Source organism: Globicephala melas, chromosome X (assembly GCF_963455315.2).
Source record: "Globicephala melas chromosome X, mGloMel1.2, whole genome shotgun sequence".
In the NCBI taxonomy this organism is placed as follows: domain Eukaryota; kingdom Metazoa; phylum Chordata; class Mammalia; order Artiodactyla; family Delphinidae; genus Globicephala; species Globicephala melas.
This window is the reverse complement of record NC_083335.1, coordinates 19,114,586-19,130,437: the sequence shown is the minus strand read 5'-3', so window position 1 is coordinate 19,130,437 and position 15,852 is coordinate 19,114,586. Positions and strand designations below refer to the sequence as shown.

The window sequence follows — 15,852 nt, the reverse complement described above, 5'->3', positions numbered from 1 at the left end:
TGACCTCTAATATAGGTATGAGGCATGGTTTTTGACAGTTCATACATTCGCAAAACCAGAAACAAGTGGGCGCCGGTATTACATTTTGAAAAGCTGTGTTCTTCTGCCCCTGAGAATTCAAGACTGGTTGTACTTATATGCACAAGCTACCTTTCTGTTTGAAGGCCTCCATTTACAAGTGTGAATGAGGCAAATACCCACAATGTAGTACAATCTCACATTCTGCTTTGACCTTTTCTATACCTCTTTTGTATTTAATGTTTAGATTGTGAGAATGGTGAAGAATTTAAAAGGCAGCCCAATAACACTGTCGATAGGTGATGGTGCCAATGATGTTAGTATGATCTTGGAATCCCATGTGGGCATAGGTAAGAAACATCTAATGAGATGGCAGCTGTAAGGTATCAGTATTGCTTTTAGGTAGAGTGGTCTTATTATTCTAGAGATTGTTTTGGTTGCTCATCTTGAATCCGAATTTGGGAATGATCATTGTTTATCAAAAGAAGGTCCTCATCGGATCGTGGAATATGTCCATGCCAAAGTCCTACCCATGGTGGGAATGTAGCAGTACAAAGTTGGAGGATATTATTATATTAGCCAAGTAAAGTGAATTTCCCAAACCTACTAGCCATGCAGTTGATCATTTAGCTCTCACTTTTGACAGCATGCATGAAATTTTATTGATTTTTCGCCCCTGGCCAGATCGCCTGCTTATGTTGCTGCACTATATCTTTTGAGATCTGTAACTGTTTGGGACTGAGAGACGATAATTGGCTGGCTGATTCTCCACATGGCAATATCTCTGCATGGCGGTTTGGGCTGTAGTGGTGAATTTACATGTCGGCATGCAACAACAGCTTCTCTAAAACCTGCACCCTTTCTTCCCCTGTCAGGCTGCTGGGAGGCAATCCTAACACCCCAGCAAGTGGTTTTTTGGTGGGCGAGAAATAATGGAAATAGTATCTTGGGGATTATTGTACCACAGTTTGGATTCCCAAATTCTTTCCATTTGCAAGTAACCCTACTTAGTGTGGAACTCTAGTTCAACTCATTGGTTATTGACTGTGGAAATGGCCTAAAGCTGCTTGAGCTCATGGAGTACTAGGACTGCTACTCAGCCTTGCAGGACATTTGGTCTTGTCTAAAACGTCCATAGCACATTTGGTCCATGCAGAAGGTCCTTGAAATTTGGTCCTGTCCAAAACCATTTGGCATGGACCAAACATGCTCGTGGACATTTTGGACCGGACCAGATTTCAAAGACCTTTTGGCATGGACCAGCTGTCTTATAGTCCAAATGTCTTGACGTTTTGGACAGGACCAAATTTCAAGGATCTTTGGTGTGAACCAACTGCCTTATGAACATTTTGGACCGGAGCAAGTGTTTGCCAACCACTACTCAGTATCATTCAATATAAGGACTTAACCATCTCATTATCACTCTTCAGTTTTGAGCTCTTAGACCATAATCCCCAGGTCTCTGAGTTGCTTTAGTATGGCATCTAGTCTGGTGCCATGCATGATTAATCACTTACTAAATAAGTACCTTTAAAATAATTTTCAGATTTAACTATTTCCTCAGGATAATTTTTGCCTTATAACGATTAAAATAATGATTCTATTAATTATTTTATGTTTTGTTATAAATAGGTAATTGTCAATTAAACATAATTTTACTTTTTATTGGTAAGTCTCACTGTCACTGTTGAAAGCACTTTTTGCTTAAGAAAGCAAATCTAAACTATTCAACTGAACTATACATGTAAGCAAGTAAAAAATACGAAAGTAACAAGTCAGGTGGTTACTTATTCTATAAAAATACTCACCCTATAGAGATTTTTCTTTTTTTAGGTATCAAAGGCAAAGAAGGTCGCCAAGCAGCCAGAAATAGTGATTATTCTGTCCCAAAGTTTAAACATTTAAAGAAACTGCTGTTGGCTCACGGACACCTATATTATGTGAGAATAGCACACCTTGTACAGTATTTCTTCTATAAGGTATGTGATGAAATACTTGTGATTTAACTTATGACTATTTAACCCAGCATTGGCTCAGCTTGGTTGTAGGTATCTTTTCCTTCTTTTTTCATGTTTCTTTTACTGTCTTAGTACTGAAATTTGTGGTCAGCAAAACAGAGGCAGTCTATTTAACGAATCAGAAACCAGAAATTCCTTTTAATGCAAGAGATTTGAGATGAAAATTTTTAAGTCAACTTTCTTAAAGTATAGTTTAAATACAGTACAATGTACCCATTAAATGTTTACAGTTCAATTTTGACAAATGTATGCATCCATGTGGCTACCACCCGAACCAAATATAGACGATTTCTATCACCCCAGAAAGTTTACTTGTGCTCCTTTCCAGTCTTCTCCACCCCTGCACCAAACAACGACTAATCTGATTTACATTACTCTGTGATATATAGTAACGTATATGGCGTATAGCACATAAATTTAGATATAATTTATGCAACATACGCATTAGGTTTGCCTGTTTTAGACATGTACCAGAACTTGATCTCCTGTCCTGTGTTCTATTCTATATAGTTTTTAAAAGTTTTTTTCACTTTTTGTTTTGAGATAATTTCATACTTTTTAAAAGTTGCAAAATTAGTGAAATCTCATATACTCTTTGCCCAGCTTTGCCAACTGTTAACACCTTAGATAACACACAACATAGTTACCAAGATCAGTAAATTGATGTTAATTGGCACATTATTAACTAGTCTATATACTGTACTGGAATTTTGCTAATGGTCCCACAGATTTTCTTTTTGTGGTCCATTTCAGGCTCATGCTTGCGTTTAAGGATCATGATCTCCTTAGTCTTCTTTAACCTAGAATAGTTCCTGTCTTTTTTGTCCTAATGATCTTAACATGTTTGAAGAGTGCTGGCCAGTTAGTTTGTAGAATGTCCCTCAATTTGGGTTTGTCTAATGTTTGCCTATCATTAGACTCAGGTTTTGCATTTGGGCACAATTACCACAGAAGCGCTATTGCAACCTGCTGAATGCATCATATCCGGAGGCACATGTTGTCAGTATGTCTCATGATAATGTCAACTTTGATAAGCTGGTTCAGATGGTGTTCTCAGGGTCTCAAGACCCTGAGACCCCTCATTTTTGCTCTGTGTAGTTTCACTTGAAAAGAGCATTCTCCTGTTAAAGTAGATATTTTATTCTATGTTGAAATTCATTACTATCATTGTTCATTCTGTTACTCAAATTGTCACAGATTTGGTGCCTGTTTCCTTTCACCATGTCCCCATCATTTTTAAATTTTTATTTTATTGTGATAACCCTTAACATGAGCTCTATGCACTTAACAGATTATTAAGTATATGGTACAGTATTGTTAAGTACAACAGATCTCTAGTACTTACTCGTCTTGCACAACTAAAACTGTATACCCATTGAGTAGCAACTCTCCGTTCCTCCCTCCTCACCCCTTCCCCCTCCCCCGGCCCTAACCTTTTTTGAAGTCTTGTTTATTTTCTGGTACCACATGATGTTCTAGGCTCCTCTTGTATTTTTCTTGCAATTCAATGGCAAGATGCATTCAGACTTTTCTGCAAGGATCACTTATTCCTTTCCATTATTTGCAAATGGTATTTAGAAATCAAGATCTGGGTGCTAGTCGTGCTCATCGCTACTGAGCTGAAGTTGTTGGGCTGAAATTAAAGGTATCTGTATAAACTCAATACTTGAACTCAGTTTATACAGATACCTTTGATTAAATCCGGCAGCACAAGGTTCATTGTAACCTTTCCCTTTTCCATTTAGTAACTCCTTTCTTCAGTGGTGAGAAACCTGGTTCTCATCCTCATAGTGTTTATTTATTTGCTAAGTCCTCAAGTACACTTAAAGTAGTTCCAGAATTGCTACCCATACTCCTGTGAGAAACAAATCTAACTTGAGAAATATATTTGTGAGCACTTGTTTTTGTCTTTAGTCTTAGAGAATGTAGTCAAAACACTGTTTCCAAAGTTACTTTTTTTTTCCTTTTCCACCATTTCAGTGTGGTTATGTTATTTATATAGTTAAGGTTTGTGGGGCCTTGGACTCAGTAACTTAACAGCCCCACGTGGGGATGGATGGTTATTCTCTCTTACCTCCCCTTAGTAGGAGAGCCTGTGAAGATTTGCCATACAGATCTGCCTAGCAATCTGATCCTATTCCAGAAGCTTGGTTTCCCTCTTTAAGATTTTGGCCTGCAATTCAAGCAACTGCCACCAGATGGAAGGAATACTCTGTTAAGAAGAACAAAACAAGCATTAAAATAGCTAATATTTACCAGTGGTCAGTAATTTACATATCCTGGTTCCCAATTTAGGGGATTATTTATGTAGATGCCCTCTGTCTTCATTAGGATCTCTATGCCCATTATCATCTTAGTTACTGACTTAGCAATATTCCTTTTTAAGTGCTGCCTTTTGTCCCAAGATGATTTCTGATACCTTTGACCGTCTTTGGCTGCCTTCCTCTTATCTTGCCATTGCATCTTCAAATTGTTGCCCGCCCCTGGAGTACTGCAGTGACAGGTCTTCCTGCTTTCTATTTCTCCATTCACTCCTCCTTGCATAATTCAGCCAGGTTAATGTTTAGAAAATACCACTTTTCAACTTGTCCTCCAGAAACTCCACTCTCCATTGTCTTAAGAGTTAGTCTGGCTTTTAAGGCACTCCACAGTCTGACCCTGCCCTACCTTATATGTTTAAAATACATATGGCCTTACCTTGGTTCCTGCTATCACCGTATCCTATTCATCTGTAACACCTAGTTCAAAGTCTAACTTCTTTATTCATTCAATCAACAAATATGTTTGAATGTGTTGCCATGTGCCAAGCATCGTTTCAGGCGCTTGAGAATTCATAATGGAATAAGACAGGCAAAGTCCCTGTTTTCATGGAACTGTTATTCTAATGGGAGGGTCAGACCTCCCCTTCCCACAAAACACCCCCATAATCCACACCAAGCACTGCCTCTTCCAACCTCAGAACACTTCTTTTATGTACATAAATTATGACTCTAGAAAGGCTACAGACAGTATTTTGCATTCTGCCAGAACTGTTACATACGAATGAGTGTTGCCCTTCCAGGTGCTAACCTTGGGAGCTCCGATACTCTGGTGCTGTAGGACTTATTCAAAATACATGTAGCAGTTTTCTGTAGAAATGTCCTCCAGAGCCTGCAGTATATATTTACCTAAATATCCTCAGCTGCGGCAGTTGTTCATGCTTTAAGGATCCATTGGATTTTTAAAACGGCCTCAAGTCTCCCAGCCTGGTAAATTAGCCAAGTGAGAATGTGTGAGAGAAGGAAAGAGACTGGTTTTTTGACATGGCTCAAAAATGGGCTATTGGGCGTGAGCCATGGCCGCTGAGCCTGTGCGTCTGGAGCCTGTGCTCCGCATCAGGAGAGGCCACAACAGTGAGAGGCTCGTGTACCGCAAAAAAAAAAAGAAAAAAAAAAAAGGGCTATTGGGGACTTCCCTGCTGGTGCAGTGGTTAAGAATATCTGCCTACAAGAGGGAAGAGATATGGGAACATATGTATATGTATAACTGATTCACTTTGTTATAAAGCAGAAACTAACACACCATTGTAAAGCAATTATACCCCAATAAAGATGTTAAAAAAAAAAAAAAGAATATCTGCCTAGCAATGCAGGGGACATGGGTTCAAGCCCTGGTCCGGGAAGATCCCACATGTCGTGGAGCAGCTAAGTCCGTGCGCCGCAACTACTGAGCCTGCGCTCCAGAGCCCACAAGCCACAACTACTGAGCCCACGTGCCACAACTACTGAAGCCTGCGCACCCTAGAGCCCGTGCTCCACAACAAGAGAAGCCACTGCAATGAGAAGGCCGTGGACCGCAACAAAGAGTAGCCCCCGCTCACCGTATCTAGAGAAAGCCCGTGCGCAGCAATGAAGACCCAACGCAGCCAAAAATAAATAAATTTATTTATTTAAAAAAATATAGAGCTATTGAAGGTGCTGCCCTAAGAGAAATCCAGAGACACCATGAACAAGTGACAGCAGCGCTGAAATACAGTCACAGCCTATATTGAAGGACAGCACTCATTTGAAAATATTAGTTCTGGTGGTTTTGCCTGAAGATGTTAATTTTAGTATTTATCTTCTTACCTAGTGGCTTTTTCTGCCTTATGAATTCTTAGCTTGTATTTTTTTAGTATGTTTGTTTTTAGTGTTCTCCCAGTTAAATCCCTTAGAAGTAAGAAGTTTTGTTTTTTGTATCACCCACAGCGTCATCTTTACATATAGTAGGTGATCAATAATAACAGTTAATTGTTTGATGAGGCAGTAACAAAGGCAGTAAAGCATTAGTTGATACTTGTTCGTGTCAATATACACTATAATTTCCTGACTACTTATTGGCATTAACTGACTTTTAAATATAGACTTACAGCTTTATGTCAGTCTACTTTGTGATGATTTTGCAAACCCACTTGGCGTTTAAGGTACAGTACCATTAAGTGTTCATATTATATGAGCTCATTTCTTCCCTACAAGAATAGCAAGAGGGTCTCATAAAGTAAGTGAGGTCCTCTTCTGCCTTGGTAGGGCAAAAGTTGGTATTAATATGTATGTAATTATTTGTTTTGAATTGTTTCCTTACAACTCTGGAGTAGAAGTTTATTGCATTGTGACATTAGAAGGACTTAGGACTGCCTGTAGACTATCTGGAGTAGAGTTTCCTGTTTTACTTTAGAAAGTTGATCAAGTGAAAAGCATTAACCCTTTTCTTCATTTTTTTTTTTTTCCAGAACCTTTGTTTCATTTTGCCACAATTTTTGTACCAGTTCTTCTGTGGATTCTCACAACAGGTTTGTTTCCCTAGGTATTTCTTGTAATGTAGTTTTCTTGTTTGTTTTTTGTTGTTGTTGTTTTTTGTTTAAATTTATTTTATTGAAGTATAGTTGATTTTCAAGGTTGTGTTAGTTTCTGGTGTAGAGCAAGGTGATTCAGCAATACATACATATAATAGTTTTCACAGAAATGTTAGGGTTTTTTTAAAATTATTTTTTATTGTATTTTATTTTAATTTATTTTTTATGTCAATCCCACTCTCCCAATTCATACCACCACCACCACCACCCCCCACCACCACCACCACGACTTTCCCCCCTTGGTGTCCATACGTTAGTTCTCTGCATCTGTGTCTCTATTTCTGCCTTGCAAACTGGTCCATCCGTACCATTTCTCTAGATTCCACATATATGCATTAATATATGATATTTGTTTTTCTCTTTCTGACTTACTTCACTCTGTATGACAGCCTCTAGGTCCATCCACGTCTCTACAAATGACCCAATTTCGTTCCTTTTTATGGCTGAGTAATACTCCATTGTATATATGTACCACATCTTCTTTATCCATTTGTCTGTCGATGGGCATTTACATTGCTTCCATGACCTGATTATTGTAAATAGAGCTGCAGTGAACATTGGGGTGCATGTGTCTTTTTGAATTATGGTTTTCTCTGGGTATATGCCCAGTACTGGGATTGCTGGGTTGTATGGTAATTCTATTTTTAGTTTTTTAAGGAACCTCCATACTGTTCTCCATAGTGGCTGTATCAATTTACATTCCCACCAACAGTGCAAGAGGGTTCTCTTTTCTCCACACCTTCTCTAGCATTTGTTGTTTGTAGGTTTTCTGATGATGCCCATTCTAACCGGTATGAGGTGGTACCTGATTATAGTTTTGATTTGCATTTCTCTAATAATTAGTGATGTTGAGCAGCTTTTCAAGTGCTTCTTGGCCATCTGTATGTCTTCTTTGGAGAAATGTCTATTTAGGTCTTCTGCCCATTGTTTGGTTGGGTTGTTTGTTTTTTTAATATTGAGCTGCATGAGCTGTTTATGTATTTTGGAGATTAATCCTTTGTCAGTTGATTCGTTTGGAAATATTTTCTCCCATTCTGAGGGTTGTCTTTTCGTCTTGTTTGTAGTTTCCTTTGCTGTGCAAAAGGTTTTAAGTTTCATTAGGTCCCATTTGTTTATTTGTATTATTATTTCCATTACTCTAGGAGGTGGATCAAAAAAGATCTTGCTGTGATTTACGTCAAAGAGTGTTCTTCCTGTGTTTTCCTCTAATAGTTTTACAATGTCCGGTCTTACATTTAGGTCTTGAATCCATTTTGAGTTTATTTTTGTGTAAGGTGTTAGGGAGTGTTCTAGTTTCATTCTTTTACATGTAGCTGTCCAGTTTTCCCAGCACCACTTATTGAAGAGACTGTCTTTTCTCCATTGTATATCCTTGCCTCCTTTTTCATAGATTAGTTGACCATAGGTGCGTGAGTTTATCTCTGGGCTTTCTATCCTGTTCCATTGATCTCTATTTCTGTTTTTGTGCCAGTGCCATATTGTCTTGATTACTGTAGCTTTTTTTTATATATAAATTTAATTTAATTTATTTTATTTTTTATTTTATTTTTGGCTGTGTTGGGCCTTCGTTGCTGCGTGCGGGCTTTCTCTGTTGTGGTGAGCGGGGGCTACTCTTTGTTGTGGTGCACAGGCTTCTCATTGTGATGGCTTCTCTTATTGTGGAGCACAGGCTCTAGGCGCACAGGCTTCAGTAGTTGTGGCTCTCAGGCTCTAGAGTGCAGGCTTAGTAGTTGGGGTGGATGGGCTTAGTTGCTCTGCGGCATGTGGGATCTTCCCAGACCAGGCCTCGAACCCATGTTCCCTGCACTGACAGGCAGATTCGTAACCACTGCACCACCAGGGAAGGCCCTGATTACTATAGCTTTGTAGTAGAGTCTGAAGTCAGGGAGTCTGATTCCTCCAGCTCTGTTTTTTTCCGTCAAGACTGCTTTGGCTGTTTGGGGTCTTTTGTGTCTCCATACAAATTTTAAGATTTTTTCTTCCAGTTCTGTAGAAAATGCCACTGGTAATTTGATAGGGATTGCATTGGATCTGTAGATTGCTTTGAGTAGTATAGTCATTTTCACAATGTTGATCCTTCCAATCCAAGAACATGATGTGTCTCTCCATCTGTTTGTGTCGTCTTTGATTTCTTTCAACAGTGTCTTATAGTTTTCTGAGTACAGGTCTTTTACCTCCTTAGGTAGGTTTCCTCCTCAGTATTTTATTCTTTTTGTTGCAATGGTGAATGGGATTGGTTCCTTAATTTCTCTTTGTGATCTTTCATTTTTAGTGTATAGGAATGCAAGAGATTTCTGTGCATCAACTTTGTATCCTGCAACTTTATGAAATTCATTGATTAGCTCTAGTAGTTTTCTGGTAGCATCTTTAGGATTCTCTATGTATAGTATCATGTCATCTGCAAACAGTGACAGTTTTACTTCTTTTCCAATTTGTATTCCTTTTTTTTCTTTTTCTTCTCTGATTGCCGTGGCTAGGACTTCCAAAACTATGTTGAATAATAGTGGCGAGAGTGGACATCCTTGTCTTGTTCCTGATCTTAGAGGAAATGCTTTCGGTTTTTCACCATTGAGAATGATGTTTGCTGTGTTTGTCATATATGGCCTTTATTATGTTGAGGTAGGTTCCCTCTGTTTCCACTTTGTGGAGAGTTTTTATCATAAATGGGTGTTGAATTTTCTCAAAAGCTTTTTCTGCATCTGTTGAGATGATCATATGGTTTTTATTCTTCAGTTTGTTAATATGGTGTATCACACTGATTGGTTTGCATGTACTGAAGAATCCTTGCATCCCTGGGATAAATCCCACTTGTTCATGGTGTATGATCCTTTTAATGTGTTGTTGGATTCTGTTTGCTAGTATTTTGTTGAGGATTTCTGCATCTGTATTCATCAGTGATATTGGTCTGTAATTTTCTTGTTTTGTAGTATTTTTGTCTGGTTTTGGTATCAGGGTGATGGTGGCCTCATAGAACGAGTTTGGGAGTGTTCCCTCCTCTTCAATTTTTTGGAAGAGTTTGAGAAGGATGGGTGTTAGCTCTTCTCTAAATATTTGATAGAATTCACCTGTGAAGCCATCTGGTCCTGGACTTTTGTTTGTTGGAAGATGTTTAATCACAGTTTCAATTTCATTACTTGTGATTGGTCTGCTCATATTTTCTGTTTCTCACTGCTTCACTCTTGGAAGGTTATGCCGTTCTAAGAATTTGTCCATTTCTTCCAGGTTGTCCATTTTATTGGCATAGAGCTGCTTGTAGTAGTCTCTCATGATGCTTTGTATTTCTGCAGTGTCTGCTGTAACTTCTCCTTTTTCATTTCTAATTTTATTGACTTGAGTCCTCTCCCTCTTTTTCTTGATGAGTCTGGCTAAAGGTTTATCAATTTTGTTTATCTTCTCAAAGAACCCACTTTCAGTTTTATTGCTCTTTGCTATTGTTTTCTTTGTTTCTATTTCATTTATTTCTGCTGTGATCTTTATGATTTCTTTACTTCTACTAACTTTGGGTTTTGTTTGTTCTTCTTTCTCTAGTCCTTTTAGGTGTAGGGTTAGATTGTTCATTTGAGATTTTTCTTGTTTCTTGAGGTAGGATCTTACTGCTATAAACTTCCCTCTTGGAACTGCTTTTGCTGCATCCCATAAGTTTTGGATCGTCGTGTTTTCATTGTCATTTGTCTCTAGGTATTTTTTGATTCCCTCTTTGATTTCTCCAGTGCTCTCTTGGTTATTTAGTAACGTATTGTTTAGCCTCCATGTGTTTGTGTTTTTTACGGTTTTTTCACTGTAATTGATTTCTAATCTCATAGTGTTGTGGTCAGAAAAGATACTTGATATGATTTCAGTTTCCTTAAATTTACCAAGACTTGATTTGTGACCAAGATGTGATCTGTCCTGGAGAATGTTCCGTGTGCACTTGAGAAGAAAGTGTAATCTGCTGTTTTTGGATGGAATGTCCTATAAATATTAATTAAATCTATCAGGTCTCTTGTGTCATTTAAAGGTTGTGTTTCCTTATTAATTTTCTGTCTTTTGATTTCCATTTGCATGGAATACCTTTTCCCATCCCTTCACTTTCAGTCTGTATGTGTCCCTAGGTCTGAACTGGGTCTCTTGTAGACACCATATATATGGGTCTTGTTTTTGTATCCATTCCGCAAGCCTGTGTCTTTTGGTTGGAGCATTTAATCCATTCACATTTAAGGTAATTATCGATATGTATGTTCCTATTACCATTTCCTTAATTGTTATGGGTTTGTTTTTGTAGGTCCTTTTCTTCTCTTGTGTTTCCCACTTAGAGAAGTTCCTTTAGCATTTGTTGTAGAACTGGTTTGGTGGTGCTGAATTCTCCTAGCTTTTGCTTGTCTGTAAAGCTTTTGATTTCTCCATCAAATCTGAATGAGATCCTTGCCAGGTAGAGTAATCTTGGCTGTAGGTTCTTCCCTTTCATCACTTCAAATATATCGTGCCACTCCCTTCTGGCTTGTAGAGTTTCTGCTGAGAAATCAGCTGTTAACCTTATAGGAGTTCCCTTGTATGTTATTTGTCATTTTTCCCTTGTTGCTTTCAATAATTTTTCTTTGTCTTTAATTTTTGTCAGTTTCATTACTGTGTGTCTCGGTGTGTTTCTCCTTGGGTTTATCCTGCTGGGACTCTCTGCACTTCCTGGACTTGGGTGGCGATTTCCTTTCCCATGTTAGGGAAGTTTTTGACTATAATCGCTTCAAATATCTTCTTGGGTCCTTTCTCTCTCTCTTCTCCTTCTGGGACACCTATAATGCGAATGTTGTTGCGTTTAATGTTGTCCCAGAGGTCTCTTAGGCTGTCTTCATGTCTTTTCATTCTTTTCTCTTTATTCTGTTCTGCAGCATTGAATTCCACCATTCTGTCTTCCAGGTCACTTATCCGTTCTTCTGCCTCAGTTATTCTGCTGTTGATTCCTTCTAGTGTATTTTTCTTTTCAATTATTGTATTGTTCATCTCTGTTTCTTTGTTCTTTAATTCTTCTAGGTGTTTGTTCTTTAATTCTTCTAGGTCTTTTTTAAAGATTTCTTGCATCTTCTCAATCTTTGCCTCCATTCTTTTTCCGAGGTCTTGGATTATCTTCACTATCAGTATTCTGAATTCTTTTTCTGTAAGGTTGCCTATCTCCACTTCATTTAGTTGTTTTTCTGGGGGTTTATCTTGTTCCTTTATCTGGTACATAGTCCTCTGCCTTTTCATTTTGTCTGTCTTTCTGTGAATGTGGTTTTAATTCCACAGCCTGCAGAAATGTAGTTCTTCTAGCTTCTGCTGTCTGCCGTCTGGTGGATGAGGCTATCTAAGAGGCTTGTGCAAGCTTCCTGATGGGAGGGACTGGTGGTGGGTAGAGCTGGGTGTTGTTCTGGTGGGCAGAGCTCAGTAAAACTTTAATCTGCTTGTCTGCTGATGGGTGGGGCTGTGTTCCCTCCCTGTTTGGTTGTTTAGCCTGGGGCAACCCAGCACTGGATCCTACCAGGCTCTTTGCTCTTTGGTGGGGCTAATGGCGGACTCTGGGAAGGCTCACACCAAGGAGTGCTTCCCAGAACTTCTGCTGCCAGTGTCCCACGGTGAGCCACAGCTGTGATTCCAGTGCTCTTGCAAGAGGGAGTGAGCACGCGTCCTTCCAGTTCGCCATCTTGAACCAATCTCTGTAATGTAGTTTATATTTGCTATTAATTACCTTTTATGTATTGGATTGTAGAAATTAGAGAGGTATGCCCAACGTAAAAGGATTTTTTTTTTCTTAGTTCAACAGTTGATCTGCTTGGCCTGGTTTTTGACAATAGCAAAATTTTATATCTGTGCTTTAGTAATGGTCTTATTGTTATTTTCTTTTTGAAAGTTATTTGGTACGTCCTGTTGGAATTGAGATCCTTTAAAAAGTATTTTTTATTTTTGTTAGTGTACACAATGTTTTCCAATAATCCTAAAATATTATAGTTTATTATTTCATCAAATAAAATCTCATACCTTTGCATTTTCTCAGGTTGATTCTCTAGAAAAACATTGATGTTTAAGCTAGCAAAGAAGCTGTGATTCCTGGATAATGCCTTGGATTAGTTAAGCAATTCTACACTTTTAGCCCTCTGTAGTTTTCTGAACATTTTTCACATATAGAATATGCTATATGTTAACTTGATACATAAGTGGGGGATGGGCAGGCATATTTGTAGGTTTGTTTTAACAGCTGAACTGTATTTTGCATTGCTTCTAGTGGAAGTATAGCTATGTAAAGGAGCTATAATGCTCAACGACTCAGAAATTTTGTACTTAATCTATGAGCAATTCAGTGATTTTTACCAAGCTGAGCTGCTGGTAACATCATCACAGCTATTAGAGACTGATTTTCTCAATTTCAAGGCATGTTCCATTCCTCATGATAGGAAGTGATTTTTTCCTAATTTCTTGGCAGTATTTTTAAGAGAATGTATTCTTCTCAATGGGAAGCGACTCTATTTATTTGTTTGTTTGTTTGGCTGCACCGGGTCTTAGTTGTGGCATGCAGGATCTTTAGTTGCAGCATGTGAACTCTTAGTTGCGGCATGTGGGATCTAGTTCCCTGACCAGGGATCAAACCCGGGCCCCCTGCATTGGGAGCATGGAGTCTTAGCCACTGGACCACCAGGGAAGTCCCTGCTTTCTTTCTCTTGAACTTGCTTCTTTGCCATTTGGTATGCTGTCTCTTATATCAGTGCCATGTCATCAGCCCCATGATGCCAGTTAAGCCGATCACTTTATGAATTAATCATCTACCAGCTGTAGAAAGTACCATCAGCCTTCTTGTATTCAAAGCTAGCAGTATTGGTAACAGAGAGTTTTATAAACTCTGATGAATCTACTTTTCTTGAACGTTCAGATTACTGTTGATCAAAATGTTTGTAATTCCTCACTTCCTTGGAAGATGAATGCAAGTTTAAAGGGACATTTTCAAATTTTGTAGCAAAGTGATAAAGGGAAGTTGGCTTTTTAAACCATGTTTACTAAGCACAAGTTGTGTGAAGAAAGAAAGGACTTATTCCCTATAAAACCCTGGGCTGTTGGGGGTTTGGGAGTCTGCTTAGGTTCCCATAGGACTTGATGCTTGCCTTTGTCAGTTGCTCAACGGGTACATTCATTCATCTAACAAATACTTCTTGAGTGCCTACTGTGTGCCAGGCTAAGTGCCGGGGATATAACAGTGATCAAAACTCTTTACCGCATGGAGCTTGTGGGTACAGTGAGTGATAGGGGGAGAGACAGACAGCAATCAGACAAACACATTATGTTGGGTACTGATACATGCTCTGAAGGAGAACAAAAAGCATAATAAATGGATAGAATGTGGCTGGGGAAGAGAGCTGCTGTTTTAGACAAACTGACCTGGAAAGTTCTCTCTGATGAGGTGACATTTGGGCAGAGATCTAGAGGAGATGAGGGAAAGGACTAGGCAGACATCTTAGAAAAAGTGTACCACGTAAAAGGAAGGTCTCTCTGAGGTAGTGATGTATTGTACATATCTTTAGTTTTCACTTTGGCCTTGTGCTGAATGTAGAGACCTTTATTGCAAATATTTGTGGAATACATACAGGTAGTCAGCCTTTTTCACTTCAGGTCTACTTCAGGTGTTCTCTGCAACCCTGGTACTTGGAGAGTGAGCTATGGAGAATGTAGAAATGGGACCAGGATGCAGATTATTTAAGCAAAAAGCAGCTCTTTGTTTACCAAAGCCTAGGTTAGTAGTGGACTTTCTTCTGCATGAAAAGATACCCTTATAACAGGTATAACAAGAAACAGTATTATCAACTAAACCTGTTTTGTTTTGTTGTTATAAATTTATTTTATTTTTGGCTGCATTGGGTCTTCATTGCTATGTGCGGGCTTTCTCTAGTTGCCACAAGCGGGGGCTACTCTACTGCGGTGTGCGGCCTTCTCATTGCAGTGGCTTCTCTTGTTGTGGAGCACGGGCTCTAGGCGTGTGGGCTTCAGTAGTTGTGGCTTGCAGGCTCAGTAGTTGTGGCTTGCAGGCTCTAGAGCACAGGCTCAGTAGTTGTGGCGCACGGGCTTAGTTGCTCCACAGCACGTGGGATCTTCCCGGACCAGGGCTCGAACCTGTGTCCCCTGCATTGGCAGACGGATTCTTAACCACTGGGCCACCAGGGAAGTCCAGTTTGTGTCACATTTAAATGCATTTTATTAATCAAAAAACATTTTATATATGTGAAAAATACATGTGAATATGGGATATTATTTATTCAGGTCACAGATGATGGTTGCATGACAACATCTAGCACTGTGTAGAAAATACTGAACTCAATAAGTACTAGCATCAAAACAAGATTCATTATAAAAACCTTAATATTTTTTTCAATAAAGGAATATTTACAATATCAGATCAGTCCCTTACAACTATGTTTTAGCTTCCAGTCTCTAGTCATTCATTCATCCAATATTTATTGAATGCTTTCTGCATGCCAAGTTCTGTTCTAGGAGTTCCAGATTGTCAAAGCCAGTAAAACACTTGTAGTTGATCACATTAGGTTCATTACTCAATGCAACAAGAAAGAGTGTACACCATGAGGAACAGTAGGGCCTCTTAGGAAGCGAGTGTTAGAAAAGTCTTGTAAGATTTGGGCTTGAGTTAGGTGATTTGTGGAAGGGTTTAAGGAGTAGGGCCTTGCTGGGTGCTGTTAGCAGATGGGGGTAATTTTATGAGTAAGCATGTTAGTAAATCTTATCCAGGAAGCCAACATGTCATTGGTCAAGAGGCAATAGTCACCCAAATCAGCCAGAATGTAGATGTTGGTCATTATTGTGATTTGGACAATATTTATATTCTGTCTGTGTTCTGTCTGTGTTCAAATGTTCAAATGTGATTACAGATATCGAGGTCACACAGTGGCCTTGTGTGATGTTGCTGTTCTGCGAAATTGTTCATGTTCTACAGAGTGCCGG

At 38.9% G+C, this 15,852-nt stretch overlaps 1 protein-coding gene across 8 annotated transcripts in view; it reads left to right on the top strand.

Annotated features, from left to right (window-relative positions):
- ATP11C (ATPase phospholipid transporting 11C) overlaps positions 1-15,852 on the top strand; it is a 169,022-nt gene that overhangs the window by 126,665 nt on the left and 26,505 nt on the right. For 7 of the 8 annotated variants that reach the window (XM_060292565.2, XM_060292568.2, XM_030844652.3 and 4 more), the window contains 3 exons: positions 266-368; positions 1,852-1,997; positions 6,784-6,843. In XM_060292565.2, the coding sequence (XP_060148548.1) occupies positions 266-368; positions 1,852-1,997; positions 6,784-6,843 (309 nt within the window). Of the gene's footprint in view, positions 1-265; positions 369-1,851; positions 1,998-6,783; positions 6,844-9,383; positions 9,449-15,852 lie in introns of those variants that run through there. The other variant, XM_060292569.2, reaches the window with a different exon arrangement.